Below are 27205 nucleotides of genomic sequence, written 5' to 3'. Positions count from 1 at the left end.
AGCTGCCCCCTGCTTCTACTTTTTAATAAAAATATTTCGAAAGTGATACTTGCCATCTAACTCTGAATCATTGAAAAACATGAACAGAAATTATGAGAGGCCCAATGAAAATCGAAAGATGCATATAATTGATGATGACTGGTGAGTAAGAAGTGATGAAAGATTATCACTGAAGACATCTAAAACTGAAAAAAGGAGAGATAACAGATTAACAACTAGTCTTTAGCCCAAAATAATAGAGGCAGGAAATTTAGCCCCTCTGAGACTCAGTTTCTTCATTCGTATAGTTAAAAGGTTTCATTAGATTTAGTTTAGTTCACCAAATACTTACTGAGTACTTACTATTTACTAGGCCAATGTAAATGCAAATACCATACTGCCCCTTGCCATTGTAGAAATTTCATTCTAGTCTGTGCACTAAGACATGAATACAAAAAAAACAAGTGTGAGCTCTCTCCTCTGTTAATTTGGTCAGAATATAGTCAGTGTAAGGGAGGGTGATCCTCTCTACTCTCAGCTAATGCGTTATCACAGGATGGATTTTTTTAGCTTTTACAAAGAAATATTTACTTCAAAGGTATAACAAGAACAAAGTATAGACATATCACCCCAATATGAGGAAATATAATCTCCTCATTACACCTCGGAATTGTCTAAAAAAGATCTCTGAGTTTCAGTGGATTAAAAGTTCCGTAAGAGTTAGTTGTGTAATATAGATAATAAGGTTGTAGAGTTAGAGCTGGAAGAGAGAGGTCATCTAGTTCAAATCCAGCCTCAAACACTTAACAGTTACCAGCTGTGTGACCCCGGGCAAGTCACTTAACCCCAATTGCCTCACCAAAGAAACAAACAAAAATTGAAAAAAAATATATTAGGCAAAGACTTGAATACTAATTGGACTTGTGGTGGTTGTTCATCCTTCAGTGACATCATGGGTGATGTCTTGACTTTCATGTGAATTGGATTTAAGTGAAGCAGAATTGCACAAAGTCATCACCCTCATTGTTTCTTCCAGTCACTGAAGTCCAGTGGCAAGACTTAAATCCCACCTTTGACTCCTAGTAGCTCTGTACTCTTCAACAAATCACTTAACGTGTCTGGGCCTCAGTTTCCTCATCTGGATGAGGGCTGGAGTTAGGAAGAGTTATCTTCCCGAGTTCAAATCTGGCCTGAGACTCAGTGACTTTAACTTGGCTGCCGATGCTCTAAATGTTTTATGGGAGAACAATGGACAAGAGTCACACCAGAGGGTGGGAACGGATGGGCTTCTGTCAGCATTGTTGAATCAGTGATATCACAGGCTCATTTGAGTATTTGAGCACTGAGGTAAAACTTCAGAATTGCTTTAATGTGTATTGTCTTAATATTTGAGAAGCATGTTTTCACTTGGTCCTTGAAAACTTGCAATTCTTTTTTTTTAAAATTATTTACTCATATCCTTTGACCACCTAATTATTTAGGATGCCCTTTGGGTTTATATCTTTATCGAAACTCTCTATATAACTTGGTTCTCAGACTTTTGTCAATGATATTTGATCCAAAGATTTTTTTTCTTTTAATGAATCAGCAGTTTCTTTACTTATTCTGTCTGCTTTGATTTTCTTTGTGTAAACCACTTTAGTTTTATGAAATCGAAACTGGCAATTTTGTCTTTTATTATCACTTCTATCCTTTGATTGGTTAAGAATTCTTTCCCAGCCCAAACTCTGAAAGATACCTCCTTTCATACTCTTCTATACTCTCTTTTATTATGTGACTCAAAAATCATGTATTCCTTTCAAGTTTATTGTGGCATATAGTGCAAATGCTGGTCTAGAGCTAATTTTTGTTCTCTGCTGGCTGATCTTATCCTGAGTCAAGGACAGAGTGTGGAGATGTTGATTAAGGGAAAGTTATCACTCCAGGGGTTGGCAGAAGGTAAAAGCTGGCAAAGAGAAGCTCTGCCCCCCCCATGAAGGTAGAGGGATTTTCCTGTTCAATTACCCAGCCCCAATATCCCCCCTCCACACAATATTTGCTCCATGAGAAAGATTGTAAAGACAATAGTATATAGACTTTACTCACCAATCTATAAGGAACTCTGAAAGACTATCAGAGTCATCAAACATTCAGTAATGTTTGACATACAGCTTGGCACATTAAAGGTACTTTTGGAAAAAATAAATAAAAAAATAAAAAATTAATTAAAAAGGTACTTTTTATAAGAGAGAGAATATGTCAACCTAAAAAATCTCCTTGTATTGTGAATACTTGCCACATGTGTCTCTCAGCTCAGAGCAAAAGTTAATCTTGTTATCTCCAGAAGAGTTGCTATGGTTCAGTTGTTGTTGTTGTTGTTGTTGAGTCATTTCAGCCATGTTTTACTTTTCCTGACCCCTTTATGGGGCAAACAGGATTAAGTGGCTTGCCCAGGGTCAAACAGCCAGTAAGTGTCTGAAGTTAGATAGGAACTCAAGAAGGTGAATCTCCCCGATTCCAAGCCCAGTGCTCTAGTTGCAAGTTTATCAGCAAATTAGGAATAAAGCGAGCCAGAAGGATGAGAAAACAAGTTTTTTGGCATTTTTTATTTTGCAATTTTTTTCTTATATCCACAATGTCTAATCATTTCCATAGAGAAAAAGCAAATCTTGCAATTACCCTCTGCAATGAAAGGGATGAGATCATGGCCCATGCTACTTTCGTGGACTACCCCAACTGGGATTTTGTTAAACAGGATGAGTGGTTAACAGTCTTCCGTGAACTTGATAGTGAGCTCCAATGCACAGTAAGTAATCATGTGGTCATTTCAAACTAGTGTTTTTAATGACAAAATTTTTGTGGGGAAGGGTTACATTTCATTTGGCCTCTCTCTCAATTTTTTATCTTAACTCTTCAGAGTACTGTTCCAAAATCTTGAAAAAGGGATTCGCATTGAAAACAAAATCATTAGAGGAAGAAAAAAGGGTAAACATGTAAGTGGCAGAGCGTTGAGAAGACAGGAAGAACAGGCAATAACAAAATCAGCCTCTAGGCAGAAGGGGGCAAAAGTCCCTGTAATAGACTATGGTCATTCTGGGGATGTTCTAAACAAGGACATGGAAGCACAGAATAAAACAGGAATCAGAATTTAGAATTCCCAAAGTTCTACCAATTGTGATGGACTTTTGCTCCAGTTTTATACCAACCTCAGCCTTTCACGTTTCTTGAAAACTTGATGGTGGGCATCCTCTGAGGCACCTGTTCAAGTACCACTCACACAGATAGGTCAGGCCACCAGAGCATGCCTATAGGCACTGGGGTGTGTTTTTATGATATTAAAGCTAATGAACCATCACTGGTGTGCTTTCTGTCATGACTAGATAGATTACGAATTGGTCACTCATGCTGAATTAGCATGTAGAAGGTGGTATGTTCTGAAGTGTCATAGTAAGGATTGATACAAACTATCTACTCCTAGACTCCCCCTGCCCCCCACAAATCTGAGATTCACTTTCCTAGAAGTACCTACAGAGTCCAGGGGAACATGAACTCAAGTAAAGGGGCAACTCTTAGGTATGATGTAGTTTTCTACTATGTCCAGTCTGCCTTTGGTCACCTACATTCACACTGCTGCCCAGTGTTCTAATGATTCTGTTGGGGATGCCACTGGGAGGATGGGAAGCCTTTTGGACCTCCAAAGGTTTCTAGGTCTTCTGTAGCCAAATTGGGAAGGAAGCCCAGACCGAAGCTGAAACATTCTCCTTTCACAGGTGATTTCTTCTCAGAGATGACTTTCTCCTTTTCTGGACAACTCCCTATTCACAGTTTTTATAAAGCTCTGGGGGTACTTGTCCCAATTTTCACAAAAACTGATGAGTTGCATAACTCCCTCTGCACCCTCATAGAAAGGCTAAATCTCCCCTTTAGGGTGCTAGGGGTACCCCTGAGGGAGTCTTGTGGTACTTCTCCAATGCTCTAGGCTCAAGCCCTGATTCTGGAATGTTTTGCTCCACCCCAAATAAATTGCAGTTAGGTAGTTATTCTCCCAAGTGGTTAGTACTCCAGTAACATTTAATCATTTAACATCAATGAGTTTTTATAAAAGATATAGCAAGAAATGAAGTAAAAACTATTTCCTAAAACTTAGAACCCAGGACAGTCTCCCCTATGCCACCTTGGTCCCTAGGGAGAGCGGGCTCAGGCTTAAAGCAATTTCTATGAAGCATTCACTCATCAAAGTCACCTCCAAATGCAGCATAGTTAATGGATGATGTTGTTCCAGGAAGAGTAATCTAGGCCACAGGAACTGATTCAGTCAGTTAATAAACATTTATTAAGCACTTGCTTCATGCCAGGCACTGTGCTAAGCACAATGAGAAACGAAAGACAGTCCCTGCTCTGAAGGAGCTCACAATGTAATACATGAAACTTTAAGGCAGAGGAATGCCCATTTAATTGTGAAATTTGGTGCAAGATGGTGGGAAAGGTAGTTTGACAGGTAATCCTCCTCTTCCTCCTCCTCCTCCTCTTCCTATCTCTGAAATAATATAACTGTCCTTCTGGAAGCTGGCTTACTTGTCATTACATTTAAGTAAGCCTTATCACCTAACTGTAATTATGTTTTTTTGTGAGATTACCAGGAAATATCCAGGTATAGGTGTATTATTGAAAAAAAAATAACCCTGGAAGGAATTTTAATTTTAAATTTAATATTTAATTATATTAATTATAAATATTTAATTATATCAAACATTTATACCTTAGTGAGAAGACCCATTCCCATCAGATAAGTGGGAGGAGGGGGAAGAGGAGACAGCATGGGATAGTGTAATGAGAGCTAGCCCTGGATCATTAAATTTGGACCTAGACTGGATTTGAATCCCACTTGACTACTCATTACTTCTCTGAATTTATTTTATTTTATTTTTTTTGTGGGGCAGTGAGGGTTAAGTGACTTGCCCAGGGTCACACAGCTAATAAGTGTCAAGTGTATGAGGCCGGATTTGAATTCAGGTCCTCCTGAATCCAGGGCTGGTGCTTTATCGACTGCGCCACCTAGCTGCTCCACTTCTCTGACTTAGCTTAGGTTTCCATATCTGTAAAATGAGGGGCCTGAAAGATGAACTCTATGGTCCCTGACTTCCCTAAATCCTATGATTCTATATTCCAATATGCAGCTACCCAGAAGTATGCACATACCCCCCCCACACCCATTTATACACATACACTTCTGGTTAGTTGCATCTATCTATCAATCTATCTATCTGTCCATCTAGCTAGCTAGTTATCTAGCTATATATATATATATCCATATCTATATATGGATATATCTATAGATATATATGTGTGTGTATGTGTATATATCTATCTATCTATCTATCTATCTATCTATCTATCTATCTATCTATATATACATACACATATATATGGCACATTTGGCGAGTGTGTGTGTGTGTGTGTGTGTGTGTGTGTGTGTGTAAAATCTTGTGGCTTTGCGGTTTATGTTTTTTTAGTTAGGTAATGAAGTTTCATTATTATTAAGTTTTCTGCCCTCTTTAGAGTTATATGCTTCAAGGGGAAAATCACATTCAGAACTATTAAATTTTTTGAGCTCATGTCTTTTCTTTTTACATTCCTATGATTATTCTTATCATGTTGAGTGTTTCTGAGATGCCTGATGTCACATTTTCATTTTATGTATAAAGAGGCTAAGATGCTGAAAAGTGAAATGATTTACCTAACAGTAACTAATGTGAAAAAAATCAAAGCCCTAAAGATATAAGAAATATAAGCAGCTCAGGGATATATAATGTTTATACCACCATACTGCTTCATATTGTCACTATTTATATTATTCTGAGGTTTTGCTTTAGGTTAGGGGCACCACGTTGTGCAGGCCTACAAAGCTCATAAAGCTTAACAATCATGGAATAGCTATTAGTTATTTGGGGATATTCTTAAAAATCTTCATGGGGTCAAATAACAATGGGTTACAAAAAACAATACAGGGATAGAAATAGTTTTTTGTATAAATGTGTGTATTCTTTCTAATAATTAACCATGAAGTTATAATCTTGTCTCTTAAAGTTTCCTGCACCCAAGCTTTCTGAATCCAAGGCATATTCTTTGATTTTAACTCTCGGAATGTTAATAAAAAGAGTCCTTGAATTCATATGGGGCACCTGCCTTCATACTCCAAATTCATAAGAGAATCTTTCTATTATGTAGCTTGAATAAAGCAGCAGCTGCTGACTTGTGGGTGAAAGGAAATAGATTATTGTCTTGCACTTGGCATAAACACCCCAGAACAAAACGTCTGAGTTAATAATCAATTTCACTCCCCTGCAGGGCTCTTCCTTATCTGATAGGCCATTCCTGAGGTCAGGAGGAAGAGCCATATGTGCTAGATATATCTGCCTCTATCTCTTCCTTGTACTATTTTTTTTTCCCTTGTACTATCAAGAAAGAAGACTGCAAGTGACTGAATGGGGAGAGGAAACATGTCAAATAGTCTGTGGCAACATCATTTTTATATGAATAGATCTTTGTGTATTATTGCACAGACCTTTTTCCTCCTGACTCTAATGTAAAGAGAATAGTAATTCAGTCTTAAAGCACCGATTGTTAGAGATTTAATTTTTATAAAAACGTATTAATCATTGTTCTCCTTTTGTACTATAGCCACTGAATACGTTGTTTATGCATCTTTTTGTGGCTGTTGACGAATATGCCACTGGTTGTTGCAAAGAAATTATTAGGTGAGTCGATATGCCATTGCAGCTAGGGAAGTTTGTATGGTTTTCAATTCACTTCAAAAAGTGAGCTACACAAATATTAAAGTAATAAGAAAAGGGGATATATGTAATTCATAAAAAACTTATTTGAAATTCCGTGAGGTACTTTATTTATATAATTAATTTGTGAATACATTTAAGCATTTATATTTATACTTAACCAAAGTAGGATTACATTATTTCTAAAAGGAAATAATAGATTTCTTAAATGTTTTTCCTTATAATGAAATATTACACAACATCTTTAACTGGTTATTATTTAAAGCATACATGTCAGTAATGCAGGCATTTGGACAAATTGATTTTGGGGGGATGGGACAGGACAGGGAGAATGTGCATTAAAACGCATGACTGAACACCAAGCCTAACAAGCTGGAGATGTTTTTAAAAATCACTTTCCCCAAGGTTATGTTATGAAACATTTTTTAACACAACAGACTACAAAGACTCCCAAGTAACCTGATGTACCAGTTAGTGGGCTACACAGAAATAGAAGTGTTCGGTCTTCAGCAGCTTGCAGAGACAGTGAATCACATTTGATGGTGGTGTCCTTAGTCTTCAAGTTACTTTGTAATATCAAACCAGACCATCCAGATGCCAGGTCAAGGGTTAATATGAGCAGAAATCTGTTGTGTTGAGCTAAAGGGACATCTTTTATTCCTTTGCCTCTGCGGAGTTGATATTAAAGAAAATATAGGAAACTGAAAGATCAAGAGATTAGAAAAAAAGTAAGGAAGAAATAAAGTTGCCTTGAAGATTTTTATATCCTCTTTCTGGCTAGGGAGAAGGTTATTTTGCTTTCATTTGTGGACCTTTTTTTTTTTGAGAGACAATATTTATTTTTTAAGATATTTGCTTATGAAATTACTTTATTATTAATTTTTTTTCTTTAGGACAGTTTTCAAGGCAGTGCCAGATCTTCACTTCATATTTCTTGTAACTCCATCCTATATGAGTTTAGGTAAGATTTCTGTAATCACACTTTAGCCTCCTTATTTTCAGTATAATAAAATGGCAACTTGTAACGCACTCCAAATGGTGTTTCTCTGGGAGGTCTTAAACATGGCCTCAGACCTCTAAATGCACACCATATATTGTTGATTATGAAAAGGTCAGACGCAGTTCAAATTCAAAAGTACCTTTCCCCCTTATATATCGCTGCTTATGTTTGAACGTTGTTTCAGTAGAAAAATGTTATCATGCCAACTTTATGCCTTCAATCTAGGTTCGACTTTGGTCACCATTTTTGAGCCAGTTGGGTTAATTCCATGTTACACCTTTGACGAAGAAGAATTTTCTGTGTCTGTATGTCACAGACACCACCACTGCCCTCAGCTATACATTCGCCAAGCCAGGTAATGTGATGATGATCCCTTGTATTTGTTAGAGAGTTATCCTGGTGGTCAGTCAGGCGATTAAGCATTTACTCAATGCCTACTATATGTCAGGCACTATGCTAAGCACTGGGGATATGAAAAGAGGCAAAAGATAATTCCTCTCCTCTAGGAACTTAAAATCCAATGGGGGAGACAACAAGCAAAAAAAATAAATATAAACAAGCTGTACACAGGATAGATGGGAACTAACCGACAGAGGGAAGACACTAGATTTAAAGGGGATCAGGACAGGCTTCCTGTAGAAGATGGGATTTTGGTTGGGACTTAAAGGAAGCCAGGGGGCAAAGATGGGGAGGAAAGAGTCTTTTAGGCACGGGGGATAGCCAGAGAAAATGCCTGGAACTGAGAGATGAAGTGTCTTTTTCTTGGACTAGCCAGGAGGCCAGCGTCTCCATGGCAGGGAAGAAGGCCTATGAACATTAGAACAGTAATGGTGGCTGAAAGAGGAGTAGGTTATGAAGGGCTTTGAAAACCAAACAGAGAGTTTTGTATTTGATCTTGGAGGTGATAAGGAGCCGCTTTCATTTAGTTTAGTAGGCAAGTGACGTGGTTGGGCCTGTGTTTTAGAAAAATTACTTTGGTGACTGAATGGAGAATGGATTGGAGTGGGGAGAGACTTTGGCAGGCAGCCCCACCAGAAGGCTAATTGCAGTAATCCGGGTGTAAGGTGATGAGGTCCTGCACCAGGGTGGCGGCAGTGTCAGAGGAGAGAATGGGGCCTATTCAAGAAATGTTGCCTCGGTGAAATCGACAGGCCTTGGCAACATTTAGGCTGCCAACTTGAGTGACCGATGCCCTTGACAGCTATAGGGAAGTTTGGATGAGGGGAGGATTTGGGGGAAAGGTCATGATTTTAATGTTGGATGTGTTGAATTTGAGATATCTATTGGACATCCAGTTTGAGATGTCTGAAAGGAATTTGGAGATATTAAGCTACCTTAATGACACTCTACTAGGATCACCTTTGCTGTTGAGGATGCTTGTTGTAAAACTTCAAGGAGCTGTATCTTTGTTGGTATGGTTATTTACTTTCTCTATTGACAGAAAATTCAGTCCCTTGGCAGACTGTTTTCATGAATTAAGGTGAAAGAAAAGATTCATTAGCCCGTGGTCAGCCTGGTTGATGGTCTTTTTTTTTTTTTTTTTTTTTTTTTTTTAGTTAGAGCAGTCTCTAATGAAGTCTTTGCAACTTGGCAGGAGCTATTATACCTTGACCACTGGTATAGCTTTTATGAAGCCAGAGTCACCTTCATATCCCATTGAGGCACTGGATTAGGATTATATTCAAGGCCAATGATTACAATCTTAAATGGTTTAAGTCTGCTGATGATAAGGGTCTACATCTGTGACATTTGTCATTTCCATTCCCTTCTTTCCACTGTTATGGCCACTCCCCTAGTTTGGGCCCTCTTCATCTTTCACCATTAACTTTGTTATAGTTTTATAGTTCATCTCTTTGTTTCCAGCTGTGTTTTTTAAAAAATTATTAAGCTAAAACTGTTTTATAAATTAATGAAAATGGTATTTTATGAGTTAATTGCTATTGTACCAGTTTTGGAAGTAACCATTTATTATTAATTAATATTAACCAATCTGTCTACCTACCTATCCATTTATCTATCTACCTATCTCTCTATCTTTCTCTCTATCTACCTATCTATCACTAAAGGATTGACCCCATGGTAGAGAAAGCAGGGGTAGTTAGAGAGAGCAAGCGAAAAGCATAGAGACAACATGTGGTCTCAAGGAGACTTCAGAATACCTACAAAACCTATACCATCCTAAGAGGGAGAGCCAAGAGCAGAGAGTGAGTCCAGAGAAAGAGAGCAAAGCTGCAGCCAAGTGATGGAGCTCATGGCCTTTTTCAAGAGTTTTTATCCTTTTTTGATAGAGGGGGGTCATTATACATTGATCAATGCTAATTGGTTAGCATCGTTCAATGATGCATCAATCAGTCATGACTTGAGGCTGGTCTAAATTAAAATGAACTCTACAGATGACATCTGGGAGAAGACCCTCACTCATGTTGCTTAGGGCAAAGTCCATTATCTAGGTGTGGTCCTTCACTGAGCTAGACAAGAGTCTCCCTTTTTTTTTTTTATTACCTTGGGTTTGTCCCAAATAAGATCAAGGAGAACAAGACTTTCTGGCGGGGGAAGGGGAGTAGAGATGACTAATTTCCCCCAAGAAAGGCATTTTTAATCATTTCCTCACATAACCTCTCCCCTCTTTAATCTTTCTTCTACCTAGCCACCAAATTGATATTTTAAAGCCTATGTCTAATCAAGTCACTCCCTTACTCAAGAAGCCTTATCTCTGTAATAAAGACAAACTGCTAGATAGAAATTCTTCTGTTTGATATTTAAAGCCCTTCACAATCTGGCTCCAACCTATCTTTCCAGACTGATTTCATAATATTTACCCTCATGCCTTCTATGTTCCAGCTAAATTGGTCTACTTTCTGTTCCCTGTGAATGACATCTTATTACTTACCTCCCTGCCCTTGCACTATCTGTCTCCCATGCCTTGAATGTCCTCTCCCCTCACTACTGCCTGTCTAAAACCCTAAATTCCTTCAAGGTTCAGCTTAAAGACCTTCAAGAAGCCTTTCCTGATTTCCTGAGTTGTTGCTGCTCTGCACCCTTTTCCATTTATCATTGCAGGATATTCATTGTAGAGCTGGAAAGGGCTTGAGAAGTAATCTAGAAGTAATGTCCTAATTTTAACGACTGGGAATCTGAGGTCCAGGAAGGCTAAGTGACTTGTCTTAGGTCACACAGCTATGTTACCATTAGAGATAAAATTTGAACCCAGGTCTTTTGACTCAAGTTTAGTACTCTCCATTGTACCATATTTTTGTATATATTTCGTATTATCTGTGAACATATTTTTTTTTCTCAGTAGAATGTAAGTGCCTTGAGGGCAGGAATAGTTTTATTTTTATCTTTTTGTCTCTAGAATCTAGCACAGTGCCTGGGACATAGTGAATTGTTGGATGAATTAAATCATTAAAAAATCAATCCCTAGAATCATTATAATTCCAGGTAAAATTTTATATAAATTGCAGAGCTTTAAGTCTAATAAATTTCCTTGCTTTTGCATGGCAAAAACAGTTTTGTATTTGATGTATTTGTATTAGAATCGAGAGCTGGAGCTATCTTACATTTCTAATTATATCGCCACCCCCCCCCCGTGCGTACTTAGCACATAGTAAATGCTTAATAAATGCTTCTTTCATTCCCTTCACTTATAGAGATTGTAATCCCTTAAAACCTTTTATCCACATCAACAAACTATGGCTTACTTTTGTCCAATTATTGGGGCCATCACCTGGTGTTCATCCTTCTGGTGACAGATCCTCTTTGCCCTAAATTGGGCTAATCTTTGCATGATAGACCCATGCTCCATTGCTGACCCTCCACCTGGTCCCTTTTCAGTTTGGGAGCCTGTGCTCCTCTGACATAGCTTTTGAAAACAGAGTTTCACTAAGATATTAGCACTGTGACATTATTACTAGAGTAGACTTTAGTAGGAGATGTGAACTAGCCATTCAAATAGTTTTTTTTTTCTTTTTTTTTAGTGAGGCAGTTGGGGTTAAGTGACTTGCCCAGGGTCACACAGCTAGTAAGTGTGTGTTAAGTGTCTGATGCCGGATTTGAACTCAGGTACTCCTGACTCCAGGGCTGGTGCTCTATCCACTGCACCACCTGGATGCCCCTCCCATGGACATTTTTTTTTTTTGGTGGGCAGTGAGGGTTAAGTGACTTGCCCAGAGTCACACAGCTAGTGTCAAGTGTCTGAGGCTAGATTTGAACTCAGGTCCTCCTGGCTCTAGGGCCAGTGCTTTATCCACTGCGCCACCTAGCTGCCCCTAGCCATTCAAATAAAACAAAACAAAACTGAGTAATTGCATTCATTTCTTCAGCAAGTATTTGTTACGTATCTAAGGTGTACAAAACACGATTCCAAGTACTGCAGGAGATACAAACACAATGAGGATGTGTCCCCCACGGCCCCAGAGAGATGATAATTTAATCATTTAAGTGGGGGTACAAAATATGAAAGCCATTAAAGAGATCACAGGTAGGCCTAGAGAAATCAGAAGGTGGCTGCGGCTATGCCAGTTAGAACTGCAGATAGACTAGCTCCAGCTCCATACATCCTGGACACACCATCTCAGCAAGGAGTGGCTTTCAGCTCTGCAGCTAAGCTGAGGTGTGGAAATGGAGTCACCAAGATTCAAAATTAATAAGAAATACAAGTATAATGTGTCATGGGGGTAATCTGGAGACTTCCCCCAGCCCCCATTTATTAGACTGGACCTGTACCCTCATGTCTTCTGAAGGTCTCCAAGCTCAGACCCCTTACAAATGGACATGTGTGACCAGAAGTTTCTGGTTGTTTCCCAGGGTCGCTGTGACTGGGAACTATGAGCGGGAAAGGCTACTTTTCTATTCAGTCATCTTAAAAAGGGGCAATAACTTCCCCTCTCCATTTTTTATCCTTCTCTTTTGAACATGAGACTATTATAGCCTTCTCTAAGACTTCCATCAAAGGGAGAAGGGTAAGAAGGCAGGAGGCACCAGGGCTCAATCTTAGCTCCATGGGAGATGCACCAGACTATCAAAAAATGCTGTTCCCCCGATTATCTCCATTATAGACAATTTTTTAATATCAGAGAATAACTATGCATTAGTTATAGAACTAAATGTAAAGAGAAGTCTAAAATGTTGTATTTAGTTGGAGAAAGGGAATGTAATCTGTGACTAGGAGTATATTTTGTATAGGTAGATAGATAGATATAGATATATAAGGTTCCTGCTGTATATAGAGTGTTAGGTTCTGGGGAAATATTTAGTTTAGGTGAGACATTCCTGCTTTCAGATGTTAACAGTAAAGTGGTGGTGGTGGGAATAATGCTGAGAGCTCTGATATATAATAATACATAAGTGGATTAGAAAATTGCAAACAAAATGCCATGTGAAGTATCAGAAGGAAGGTCACTATCCATTGGGTGGATCAGGAACATTTCATGGAGGAGGGATAGTTCGAATTAAGTTTTAAAGTGTAAGGAATTAATTGTGATTTTGGGTTTCCATGACCCCATCTTTGGCTAAAACTAGAAACCCCAGCGTGCACCCATGTGTGCTGACTTTACGCCAGACACCCACATGCTACATGGGCCTGGCCAAACTATACTGTAGGGAAGCCCCGCCATGACGAGAAGCCTGGTGAGGACAAGTCAGGTGGTCTTTGGGGTCTGGAAGCTGGCCAGCTTGAAGCTGTAGAGCTGGCCTGTTAGTTTTGTCAATTAAAGTTGCCAGCCAATTAGCTTGGGGCTGTGTGTGTGTGGTTGGCCCTGTTTTCCGGTTGTGAAGAGGTTTTCAGGAGGAAGCTGGGGAGGAGATTCTCACTCTTGCGAGAACAAGAGAGGGAGAGAGACACTGGTGGATCTTCAGACCGGGCCTGGGGAACACTTTGCAGCTGGTTCTCTTTGGAACTTCGGATTCTAGGTGGTGGTGAGTTTGTGTTGCTGAGGAGCAGCTAGCTCCTTGGAGCTAGCTGGGCTCTTCCCCTATTCCCTTTCTCATTGTCCCTACCTCTTTTAACCTTACTTGTGTTTTAAACTTGTTCCCATTAATAAAACCTGTTTTTTTAAAAAGAGGCTGTTAATCTCCTTTCTTAACCAATATTATGGCGAGCCGCCCAATTAACTCTCCCCGTACTAAATTTGGCCCTTACAAAAGGATGAGTAGGGAGTAAAATATGGGAAGCAAAGTATAAACAAAGGTAGAGGAGGGAAGAATGTACATAGTGCATTTAAAATTTTTTTTTTTTTTTGTGGGGCAATGAGGGTTAAGTGACTTGCCCAGGGTAATACAGCTAGTAAGTGTCAAGTGTCTGAGGCTGAATTTGAACTCACGTACTCCTGAATCCAGGACTGGTGCTTTATCCACTGCGCCACCTAGCTGCCCCCCATAGTGCATTTTTGAAGGAGAGAAAGAAGGAGGAGGGTGTGGGTTGGACAAGGTAAAGCAAAGTCTTAATTTGGCCAGAATCTTACAATAGGGAAGCTAATGATGCAAGGCCAGGAGGTAGTGAGGCACTACATTAGGGAAGGCCTTGAATGTCAGGCAGAGAATTACCCTTTCCTCATCTATTTTATAGCCAAACTTCCAGAAAAAGATGTCTACTCAGTTACTCTCTCTCTTTCCTTTAATCACATTTCTCAACCCCTTGCAATTTAACCTCAAACTTCAACTGAATCTCTTTTTCCAAAGATATCTATGGCCTCTTATCTGCCAGATTTGATGTCTTTTTTTCTCTCGTTTCTTCTCTTTCTTGAATTCTCTGCATTTGCCATTATTTACCATCTCTCCTTCTCTCTAGGATTTTGAACTGGTGCTCTCTCTTGGTTTTCTCTACCTGTCTTAGCACTTCTCAGTTTCCTTCATAGGTTTATCAACTTCCCCCCACACCCCCCTAAACTGTGAGCACACCTTGCCACTTCCTACAGATTTCAACATCATCTCTATGCAAATGATTCCCAGATTTCTAGATCCAGCCTGAGCCTCTAGTCCTGCACCCAGGCAGGCCTATATTTCCAGTTGCCCATTGGACATTTCAGACTTGGTGTCCCAAGGCTATCTCAGACCCAACATGTCCAAAACAGAATTTAACACTTTCCTCCATAAAATATACCCGCTTCCAAACTTCCCCATTTCTGCCATGGGTATCACAATCCTTTTAGGTTCACAGCATCAGTTAGCCTCTTATTCCCCTCTCAACCCGCAGATCCAATCAATCACCAAGTTTTATCATCTAACTACTCTCCTGTCTCCCGTTTAGCATCCCAGTTCAGATTCTCATCACTCTTACCTCAGCTATTAAAATAGCCTCCATATTGGTCCCTTTGCCTCAAGTCTCTCCCCTCTCCAGTCTGTCTTCCACATAGCTACCAAAACTACTTTCTTACAGCACAATCATGTGTACATGATGTGCAGATCATGTCATTTCACTACTCAATAAACTCTAGTGGCTCCCTAGTGCCTTTAGTTGAATTTTTTTTTTTTTTTTTTGGGCAATGGGGGTTAAGTGACTTGCCCATGGTCACACAGCTAGTAAGTGTCAATTGTCTGAGGCCGGATTTGAACTCAGGTACTCCTGAATCCAGGGCCGGTGCTTTAACCACTGCGCCATCTAGCTGCCCCTCCCTAGTGCCTTTAGGGTCATGTAAAGGTCTTAAGATTTAAAGCCTTTCATAACCTTGCCCCAACCCACTTTTCCTGGTTTATTATATATTCCTTCCTTAAAGTATTCCTTGGTCTTGCCAACCAGGCCTACTTTTAATTTCTCACACATGACACAATGACTTTGGTCACTGTGCCTTTTCAAAGGCTGTCCTGCATCCCTGAACATACTCCCTCTTCATTTCCGATTCTTAGAATCCTGTTTTCTTCTAAACTCAACTCAAATACTACTTTTTACTTGAGATCTTTTCTAATCCTTCTAGGTGCTAGAGCCTCCCCCTCCAAACTAAGAGATATTTATTTTTGTATGTACTTCAATTTGTATATGTTGTCTTTATTCATTGAATGGAAACTTCTAGGACAGGGATTATTTATTTTTGGCTTTTTTGTATCCTCAACCCCTAGAATAGTACCTGGCACATAGTAGATGCATAACAGATACTTGTCAATTGATTACTTATTAGGTACCAGGGAGTCTCTGAGGGATTTTGAGCTTTGAGGAATATTGCTTTCCCATTTGTTTGTAAGGTAGACTAATTAGGTTGCCACATGAAGGATAGATTGTGGAAGAGATAAGAAGTTGCTGTAGAAGACTAAGCAAGGGTGATGGAGGGTTTGTGTTAGGCAGTGACGATGTTAATAGGAAGGATGGAGTTATTGGAGAGCTATTGGAAATGGACAGGCCTTGGTAGCTGATAGGAGATAGAAAGGAAGGGAGTAGGAAGACGCAAAGATAGTAAAACGGTTTCTAGCTTTGTAACTGGGTAAGTAATTGAATAGACAGAAATAGTGAAGTCAGAAGGAGCTCCTTAGTCAAAATCTTAGAAAAAAAAGATGCTCATCTTTTGAAATTCAGGAAAGATAGATTCTGTTGACTCATAAAGGAAGGGGTTTTCCAAGTTAGAAAAAACAACAACTATTTCATCAGGTTTAAAAGTTCACCATTTGTTACAGAAGTACCAACTCTGACAAATAGGGTCTGTTATGATTACTGACAGCATGCTGAGGAGTTTTCCAAAAATACCCATGGATATAACTAAATAAACCCTTTCAATTTAAGGTTTTTTCCCTTCTTTAGCTTAAATCGCCCTTATTGGGGATGAGGGAGGAAGAGGATAATGGGAAGGACAGAGTGTAATTGTGGTAACAATTGGTAACAGCTAATTGTGGAAGTCAGCTTTATATTATTAAATAACTATATTGTATGGCTTTGGTATGTGGTGCAACGGAAAGTGTCTCAGATTTGGATTCAGAGGAACTGGAATCAAATCCAGTCTCTGTCATTTACTAATTGTGTGATCCTTGGGCAAGGGAGTCTCCTTGAACTTAAGATTCCTTTTCCATAAAATAAAAGGTTTGAACTATATAACTTTCAAGGTCCCTTTTATCTTTAAATCTACAATACCATGACCCTCTGTCATAGGATTTCTACTCTTTTGGAAAGTCTTCAGCATTAGTACCCTGTACAGATTAGGCTCTGATAGTTTATTATACAACTAATTCATTCTGGCTGTTGCAAAATGCATAATTACATGCAGCATCCCTAATTGTGGCAGGCTTAAAGATAACTACCACATGAGATGTTCTTCCCAGCTGTTTCTCCTGGGATTCTCGGGACAATGTAGAACCTGGGATCAGACCTTGGTTGTGATCCATAGGTCAAAAGGGCACAAGAACTATCCTTTGGAAGACAATACTTGTCATAAAATCTTCTATAACCCAGTCATTAACATTCCTTGTGTGTGTATTTACTAGATTATAAACTAGGCAGGACCATTGAATTGCATCTGCATCTCCCCCAGTGCCTAACACAGTATAATGTACACAGTTGATAGATGTTTGTTGAGTGAATGTGTGTTTGCATGCCTGAATGAATGACTTTATCTCAGTTTCATCCAGAAATTGCCAAAATCATGAAACTATCCCAATAGTGAAAGAGATATTAAAAAATTATCACTGTTACAAAGATAGTATTTTGGCCTTATTACTATTTACCAATCTTTTTTTTTTTTAAGTGAGGCAATTGGGGTTAAGTGACTTGCCCAGGGTCACACAGCTAGTAAGTGTTAAGTGTCTGAGGCTGGATTTGAACTCAGGTACTCCTGATTCCAGGGCCGGTGCTCTATCCACTGCGCCACCTAGCTGCCCCCCTTTACCAATCTTTTTCAAGACTATTAAAAAAGTGTCATTGTAATAATGACAGTATTATGGCCTCACTGATATTTCCCTATCTTTTTGAACATTTTATTTCCATAGAGTAAAGGGGCAAAAAAGAACACAGGGCTATTTCAGAACTCTCTTATTACTCTATAATTATTTCTAAAGAAATATACTTTTTGTAAGATGTATTGCTTCCTATCAGTATAATGAGTTATTTTTTCTTAGATTCCAATATTTGATTTAGTGCTAAATTTATGTGGAAAAAATTATTGATTTTATTTTCTATTTTCTTTATAAAATATATATTGAATGTCATGTGAATGTTCTGTTAATTTAAAAAAATTTAATATTTTATTCCCCCAATTTCATGTAAAAACAATTTTTAATATTCCTTTAAATATTTTTGGATTCCATATTCTGTTACATTTTATAGAATAAAACAAAGTCTATATTACCAAAGTTCTCTCATAACTTTGTAAATTATGGCTAAGTGTATTACAATACATAAATATAATAGAATGTAACTGTTCTGTTAGAAACAATGAATATGGGGGCAGCTAGGTGGCGCAGTGGATAAAGCACTGGCCTTGGATTCAGGAGGGCCTGAGTTCAAATGTGACCTCAGATACTTGACACTTACTAGCTGTGCGACCCTGGGCAAGCCACTTAACCTTGTTTGCCTCAGTTTCTCCATCTGTAAAATAAATAGGAAAAGGAAATGGCAAGCCACTCTAATATCTTTGCCAAGAAAATCCTTAATGGTCACAAAGAGTGATATACAACTGAAAAACAGAATAAACATTTAGTTTTGAGAAAAAAAAGTTTTGTCCACTAGAGGTCATAAGAGATCTTGCAAAGAAGAAAGTGCTTTGTTTTATGTGAGCCACACATGTGCCTTTGCTTTCTTGTAAATAATAATAACTTGCAATTAAAAAGCACCCGCTCTAAAATGTGTAAAATACTTCTTAAAAACCAATCCTGTCAGAATGGGATCGTAAGCTTTCCCAAAGAAAAGTAATAGGATTAGGGCAACTCCTCTCCTTTGTTGAAATGTTCTCGAGGCTTAATATTTAACTAAGGCAGAGCAGGGCTCTTAACATGATTCAATCCGATTCTGTAGGTATTCTCTCTTTTTTAATGTTTTGTTTCTTCATTCTTTTTTTTCATTCAAAGACCAGCATTCAGAAAATCAGTTATTCAAAAAGTACATTTAAAATTTGAGCACATAATTGTAATTTCTGGAACAGAAAAATGTTATCCCACAGATGATGTTTTTTGCCATGAATGTGGAACTCTGTGGCTTTGGATACTATTGGGCCCTTTGAATCTTGACCTTCCCACTTGTATGATTTGCTCCCATTTATTTGCTAAGTTTGAGACTGGAAAACCTCGTAGAAATGAACTAGTTAATTTATTTGATCAAAATTAGAACTATATAATTTCTTAAGAATTATAGTAGTATAATGGAACACTAAAGAACTTGGGGATAACAAAACAAACTGAACAGAAAAAAATATGTATGTATGTATGTATAAATGTATGTATGTATATACATTTTCTGAGTGTATGTATGCTATCCTGTTGGAGGAATTCTATAGCGAAGTGTACATATAATCACTGATTTGGCTAGCATTTCTCTAAAATTTAAGGGCTTATTGGAAATGAGTTCATTTTTCTTCTAATGTTCAGTAACTGAAGGCCGTGGAAGTGAGTGACAGATTTTTTTGTTTCCTTTTTGCAAAGGAGGTAAACAGTTCCAAGACTTCTAAACAGGGTAATATTTTGAAGAAGGGGTGTGTGTGAGAGTGTGTGCATGTGTACATACATGAGTGTGTGAAGAGAGAGAGAAAGAAAAAGGGATTCCAGATGACGCCTTAAAATTTGAAGTACTGCCTTTCATACAAATGAGTCTTTTTCTTAAGCTTAAAGGTTTGCTTTATTTTCCCCTGCCCCCTTTTCTAGCAAGCACTTCAATGAATATTAAAAAGTCCAAGTTGTCTGTAAATGCTCTATAATCTGCTGCGATAAAATGAGTTAACATTCAAATAGCTTACCACTGTGAAAAATGTTTAAAATTAACTAGTATATGTTGAGATCCTACAAAATCATTTCCCATTGAAATGTGTAATTAATTGTTGTTTTCCACTCAGAGAATTATGCAATTGCCTTTGTATAATCATCATCAAAACACTAATCAAAAGCTAAATGTGTGCCTAGCTCGGTGGGATAAGATTTCTGAGGAAGATGTGATCCCTGCCTTGGGAAATATGACATAAAAGTAGAAGTGCATGTTAAATGGACTAAGCTGATTATTTTTGAGAACCTGTGCATTTTGCTTCTTTGGGGCTGGCATTTTTTTGTATGTCATTTGAGAGTATGGGAGGCTGATGTCATACATGACCATTAGCAGTTGAGGCTGATGCAACATCATAAATTATCAATTACCCAAAGGAATGCATTTCCAGGGTAAGTTCCTCTGTATCCATTTTGGGGAAAGGCCTAAGGGAAAGAATCTTCAAAACTCATTTATTTGTATCTTTTGTTTTTTAACCTGTCCTTAAAGACTTAGTTTAGAGACATGATTCTGGATTACAGTGGCTTGCCAAGTACTCATGAATATTCTTACGCCTCTGAGGTTACCCCAAATCCTTTATTTTTTATTTTTATGATCACATGTTAATATGTTCTGTGAATATAATAAAAATAAGAATTCTTAGTACATAGTTAATTTTGGAGTTCACTCTATAATTTAAAAAAAAATCATTTAAAATAATTGTGATCTTGAATTAATCTTTATTATTAAATTAATATTAATTGACTATCAATGAATATTGATGTAGGCCTTCATCTTTTTTCAAAATGACTGAAAATTATTTTGTTAGCCACTTTCCTTGTCGCTGCAAATTTTCAGTGTCATTACAGGTCCTTTTCACAGGGAAAATCACCCATCCGAACAACCCTTAGATAATGTCCAAATAGAGAAGAAAAAAAATGATTTCTTGTGTTCAGGTTGCAGGCTTTCTGGGCTCCCTATTTCATCATTGTTTGGGCTCAACTGAAGGAAGGTGGGGCCACTGGCTTCCTTGGTTTCCAACTAGTTATATTATCCAATCTTTGTATATGAAGCATAGGGTAGTAAATTTGGGTCATATTTTTATTCACAGATATTTATTCAATTCCTGTTATATTCAAAAGAGTGTGCTAGGTACTATTGGAGGTATGTAGAAACATCTTGCTGGCCTTTAGCAGCTTAAGTTCTAATTGCAGAGCCAGGACCTATTGCTACAAGACATTATCTAGTAAAGCAAGAAAGTATATGGTAAGTAGTGAAGACAGTAAGTGTTATAGGAGCTTGGAGAAGGTACCACTATAGGCTGGAGCAATCAAGAATGTCGTAGTCAGAAGAATTCTTTTGGAAAATTTAGCATTTGAAGGATTGCCAAGATCTGAGGATTCAGAGAAGAGAGGAAGGAAATACCAGGTGTGATTCAAAGCTTAGAGGTAGAATCATAGGCATGACCCTTTTTTGTGGATTCCTGACCGTCCACACAAGTACACTGTAGTGGTTAAGGAATGTCTAAAAAGTATTGCCGGCTCTTGATTACTTGAGAAATAATTAGTCAATCAATCAAACAAGTATTTATTAAACACCTACTATGTGCCAAGCACTGTGCTAAGCTAAGGATACAAAGGAAAAGCAAAAAAGGCATCTGCTCTCATGGATCGGGCATTCTGTTGGGGGAGACACATGTATAACTAGGTACAAATGAGATACCGTCAGAGGAGAGGGAAAGTTGCCTTAAAATGAAAGGCACTTAAGCTGGGGAAGGCTTCTGCCCAACATGGCATTTAGTGGACTCTTGAAGGAGAGCAGGGATTCTGAGAGGCAGAGGTGAGGAAGGACAGGATTCCAGGGATGGGAGGACAGCCAGTGAGAAATGACAGGGATAGTGAATGGAACATGGTGTGTGAGAAACAACATGGAGGCCAGTAGGGTTGGGCCAAAGAGTGTGTGAAGGGGAATTATATGTGAGAAAACTGGAAAGACTGAGAGGGGTCAATTTGTAAAGAGGTTAAGTGTCACTGAGGTATTTATATTTTATTTTTGAGGTCATAGGGAGCCATTGCAGTTTAATGAGTAGTGGGGTAATAGCTGTCAGAGCCACACTTTGGGAAAGTATCTTTGGTAGCTTTGGGAAGGATGGATTGGACTAGGGAGAGACTTAAAGCAGGGAGTCCTGTTAGAAGGAAATTGTCATAATCTAGGCTGCTTGTGACCTGGGCCTGAATTCAGGTAGAGGTCATATGAATGGATAGAAGGGGACTGTATGCAAGAGATATTTTGGAGAAAGAGATGACTAGATTGGAAACCAATTGGGTATATGGAAAAGTGAGGGATTGATGATGATACTGAAGTGCCTGGGAGAATGATGGTGCCCTCAACAGTAATGGGGAAGTTCAGAAGAGCAGTGTGTCTGGAAAGATAATGAGCTTGATATGTCCACAGGACATCTTGTTCAAAATGTCCAATAGGCAGTTGGTGGTGAGGGGCTGAAGCTCAGAAGAGACAGTGGGCTCTACTCTGCCATCTCACCTCTTAGTTTCCCTGGCATCTCAAGACTCAGCTCACATCCCAGCTTTTGCAGGAGGCCTTTCTCTCCTGTCCCCAGCTGTTAATGCTTTCCCCTTTTATATTACCTTCATCTATTATGTGTACATATTCTATATACTTAGATATTTATATATTACCTCCTCCATTAGAATGTATATTCTTTGAGGGTAGGGACTTTTTTTGGCCCTTTTCAATTCAGTAAGCATTTGTTAAGTACCTGCTGTATGCCAGACACTGTGCTAAGATCTTTGGATGCAAATAAGAAAAAGAAAGACAGTCGCTGCCCTCAAGGAGATTACAGTCTAATGGAGAAAAACACAAAAGGAAGCTGGAAAGACATCATAGGCATCTTGTTCCAAAGTAGAGCTGCAGGAGGAAAGTGGAGTGAGCTTTTCACTGATAGGGCTTAACAAAGTGATTGGCATATAGTAAGTCCTTAATAAGTGTCTTTTGACTGTCTGAATATACAGATCCAGCAGGTAGTGAGGAGACACAGTGGATAGAGCACTGAATCCAGAGTTAAGAAGACCTGAGTTAAAATCTAGCCTTGGACATTTTACTGGCTTTGTTATCCTGGAGCAAGTCACATAACCTTTGTCTATCTACCTCAGTTTCCTAGACTGTGAGATGAGGGTAACAATAGCACCTAACCTCCCTGTTGTGAGGATAAAATGAGGTGAAATTTATAAAGTGCTCTGTAAACTGTGAAGTGTTGTTATTATCATCATCATTATTATTATTATTGTAATTATTATTTGGAGATCATATACATATAGTAACTAAACCCATGGGAGTCTGATGTGATCAAGTATGAGAGTATATGGAGAAAAGAGAATAACAGTAATTACCATCTTGATAGCTCTTTGAGAAAACATTTTCCTTCTGATAATCCTGTGATGGAGGCAGTGTAAACATTGTCATCCATATTTTGCAAATGAGGAAACCAAAGCTCAGAGAAATTAAGTGACACGTGAAAGTCACATTGTTGGTTTTTTTGTTTTTTTGGGTTTTTTTTGCGGGGCAATGAGGGTTAAGTCACTTGCCCAGGGTCACACAGCTAGTAAGTGTTAAGTGTCTGAGGTAGGATCTGAACTCAGGTCCTCCTGAATCCAGGGCCAGTGCTTTATCCACTGTGCCACCTAGCTGCCCCCGTGAAAGCCACATTGTTAATAAATATCAGAGCTGGGACTTAAATTTGGGTTTCCTGAATACAAGATTTGTATGCTCTTTCTGCTGTAACTTGGAGGATCATTGTATAAGATAATGTACATAAAGGACCTTGTGGACTTTAAAGTGAAATGTCATTAATAAATATCAGAGCTGGGACTTAAATTTGGGTTTCCTGAATACAAGATTTGTATGCTCTTTCTGCTGTAACTTGGAGGATCATTGTATAAGATAATGTACATAAAGGACCTTGTGGACTTTAAAGTGAAATGTCATTTATCATTGCTGGTGATGAGATTAGATTACTACAGAGATGCTAGTAGGTCTGTTTCATTTCACATCTACTGGTTTTCCTTCCAGGTTCATTTGTAAATACTTTGGGGATTATTTCTAGTTGGATCTCAAACCATATTTTCATACAATCTTGTTTTCCTTTCTACTGCCTTCTTCCATTTTCCTCCACTGCAATGTGCTTATAATGATTGGAATCATAAACAGCATTGCCCTTTGTTATGCTGGTGTGCTTGGTAAATAATGTCTTCTAACAGAAGCACTTTCTGTATTTTTTGGTCATTTATGATAACTGTTTCACATCAGTTAAATTCCTCTAAAAAGTGTTAATAATCAGAATAAATGTCCAAATTTTTATCCATTTCCCATTTCCCCCAAGTTGACAACTTATTTAAATAGATAAATTTATAATTGCATGCAGTCTTCTTTCATATTTGGCCCTTTTTCTAATTTGTTGTAGAGCTTGGCTTTTACTCCATTTGGTTGATGGACCTGCTTCTAGCCAACTGATTCTATAATGACTTCTAGTCAGTAACCCTGAGTTTCCTCTCTGTTAATACTCAATTTCATTTTTTTTATGTTTCTTGTCTTTGTCCTATTCTTCTTCTTCTTCTTCTTCTTCTTCTTCTTCTTCTTCTTCTTCTCCTCCTCCTCCTCCTCCTCCTCCTCCTCCTCCTCCTTCTTCTCCTTCTCCTCCTCCTCCTCCTCCTTCTTTTTCTTTTTTCTTTTGTGGGGCAATGAGGGTTAAGTGACTTGCCCAGAGTCACACAGCTAGTAAGTGTCAAGTGTCTGAGTCAGGATTTGAACTCAGGTCCTCCTGAATCCAGGGTTGGTGCTTTATCTACCTGGCTGTCCCCCTCTGCTTCTTTTTTTAAAAAAGTTATTATTGATTACTTTTGTTTTTATCACCTTGATTTTCCCTTTTATTTGCTCAGCCAGTCATCCCTTAAAAACAAAGACTAACAAAAAAGCAGTTCAACAGAACCAACCAAGATATCAACTATATTTCATGTTATGTGCTACATTCCATGGCCACAGTCCTCCACCTCCACAAAGAAGGAGGAAGGTACATTTTTAAACTCTTCTCTGAGACCGTGCTTGGTTCTTTTAATTACACTGTATTTGGTTTTCCTTTTTTTTTTTTTTTTAAATTTCTTTCTCCACATTCTTGTAGTCATTATATCATACTACTTTCTTGGTTCTTCATTCTGTATCAGTTCATATAAGTCTTCCCATGCATCTCTGAATTCTTCTTATTCATCATTTCTTATGATGCGGTAATAGTCCATTACATTCATGTGCTAGAATTCATTTAGCTATTCCTCAGTCAATGGGCATCTATTTTATTTCTAGTGCATTGCTACCAAAAAAGTTATTACTCTCATCCTGAAGAAATTATTCATGATGTAGAGGCATTAGGAGTAAGAGTGAATAGAGTGGGGCGGCTAGGTGGCGCAGTGGATAAAGCACTGGCCCTGGAGTCAGGAGTACCTGAGTTCAAATCCAGCCTCAGACACTTAACACTTACTAGCTGTGTGACCCTGGGCAAGTCACTTAACCCCAAATGCCTCACTAAAAAAAAAAAAAAGTGAATAGAGTGCTGGGCCTGGAGTCAGGAAGGCCTGAATTCATATCTAGTCCTAGACACTTACTAGCTGTTTAACTTTGGGCAAGCCACTTAACCTCTTTCTGCCTCAGTTTTTCTTCATCTGTAAAATGAGGATAATAATAATGCCTACTTCCTAGGGTTGTTGGGAGGATAAAATAAAATAGTATTTATAAAGAACTTTGTAAATCTTAAAGCACTATATAAATAGTAGGTATTATAATTGCAATTATTAATAGAAGGATTCTGAGTAACCCATAAGCCCTTCTTTTCTTTCCTCTTTAACCCCAACTGTTTTCCAAGAATATCTTCATCATTCTTCCTTATACCCATGTTTATATTGAAGCCTTTGAGTATTAAAGCATTACACCAACTTATTTTGGAGGAAGTTGGTGGATTCTTTATAGAATTTCTTTACTCCTTCATCTTCTGTAATAGCAGAATTTAAGAAGAGATTTTGAATGCCATTAGGCTCCCCTCATGTGGCAAAGTACCTGATACTGTTTTTTTTTTCCAGCTGAGATTTACAAGGCAAGGGGGTCCACTGCTTATACAAAACCCAACTGAAAATTTCCAGGTTATATAACAAAAGGAGATTATCTCCCAGGAGTTCAAGGATGCCTCCATTGCCCATCTCTGTAAAGGCTGTCCATCTTTGATGCATAAAGTGTAACTGTGTCTCCTTGTTTATCATGACCATGGCAAAGTAAGATGACTGAGTGTTCCATGAAAGAATTTTTCTTGTTGCCCTTTAGATGGTTGTGAAACCAACTTTTCTGTTTTCTTCATTTGTCTTTACATGGAAAATCTGTGAGCCATCTTCCCTTTTACCTGTAACATGTTTATGTTTTCTTGTTCGATTTATAATAAGAATATAGTTGAGTTTTTGTAGTAGTGTGTCAGATCATTGTACATATAGAGTAGCAGGAATTAAACAAGTAATTGGCAGCACCATCTACCTCCTTTCCCCTTATTTCACTATAGTTACTATGGAATCAGAAGGCGTCTCCTTGGTTTAAGTGACAATATTTATCTGAATCACAAAATCCCATTCTGATGCCACATCATAGAATGGAGGTCACCCTGAGTTTTCAAAATTATGTTGATGGAGCATGAGCTAGCTATAGCATCATCTTCCATGTTGTGGAAAGACTCCAAGTAGGGCCACTGGGGCAAACTGTATCTTTCCAAAGACCAGCCTTGCTTGTTCTAGAGGGGCTCATCACCAATAGATTGGTCACCAGGTCATGAATTGTTTGACCATAGAAATTCATGAAACAAAGAAAAATATAAAACGGTCATCAGTGAATCAATCAGTTAATCAGGGAGCATTTGTTAAGCACTTTCTATGTTCCAGGTACCATGCTGGGTCCTAAAGATGCAAAACCAAAAAGGAAACAGTCCCTTCCTTCAAAGAGCTCATAGTCTATTAGGGGAAACAACAATAATATACCTAAGCATCCATAAAATGTATATTAGGTAAGTACGAGGTACTTGGGTGAATAGGGCACGAATAGTAGGGAGCCTCAGGAAAGACTTCATGTGGAAGGAGGTCCTTGAGCTGACCTTTGAAGACACATAGAGATCCTACGAGTTGGAGATGAGGAGGGAGTGCAATCCAGGTTTGGGGGATAGTCAGTAAAAAGGCACAGAAGTGGGGGAAAGAGAGAATTATGTGGGATTAAACAGTAAGAAGGTTACTCTGGCTAGACCTCAGAGTATAGGACTGGGAGTAATGTATAACAAGGTTGGGAAGGTAGATTGGGGCCAGGTTGTAAGGGGTTCTAAAGGTCAAAAGAGCCTAGACACAATTCTGTTCAGAAAACAGGATAGTCTTATCAAGTGATGAGAGAGGGCAGCCAAAGGCAATACTGGTTTAGACTATGGACACTGAAGACCATAATATACAAATCATTAAGAAGTGTTGTTTTTTTTAGACATTGTTTTTTTTTTTCATGTATCAAGAAAGT

General features: G+C 38.4%; 1 protein-coding gene across 1 annotated transcript in view; it reads left to right on the top strand.

The window, feature by feature from the left end:
* The window catches only part of CFAP61 (cilia and flagella associated protein 61), a 354788-nt gene that overhangs the window by 7259 nt on the left and 320324 nt on the right, over positions 1–27205 (top strand). Inside the window, exons 3-6 of the mRNA XM_043987819.1 lie at positions 2614–2764; positions 6640–6716; positions 7646–7713; positions 7978–8107. Coding sequence (XP_043843754.1) covers positions 2614–2764; positions 6640–6716; positions 7646–7713; positions 7978–8107 — 426 coding nt within the window. The remainder of the gene's footprint in view (positions 1–2613; positions 2765–6639; positions 6717–7645; positions 7714–7977; positions 8108–27205) is intronic.

The sequence above is a fragment of the Dromiciops gliroides genome, chromosome 2 (genome assembly GCF_019393635.1).
Source record: "Dromiciops gliroides isolate mDroGli1 chromosome 2, mDroGli1.pri, whole genome shotgun sequence".
Taxonomy (NCBI): domain Eukaryota; kingdom Metazoa; phylum Chordata; class Mammalia; order Microbiotheria; family Microbiotheriidae; genus Dromiciops; species Dromiciops gliroides.
Note: the sequence above shows the minus strand (reverse complement) of the source record. Positions and strands in the feature narration are given on the sequence as shown.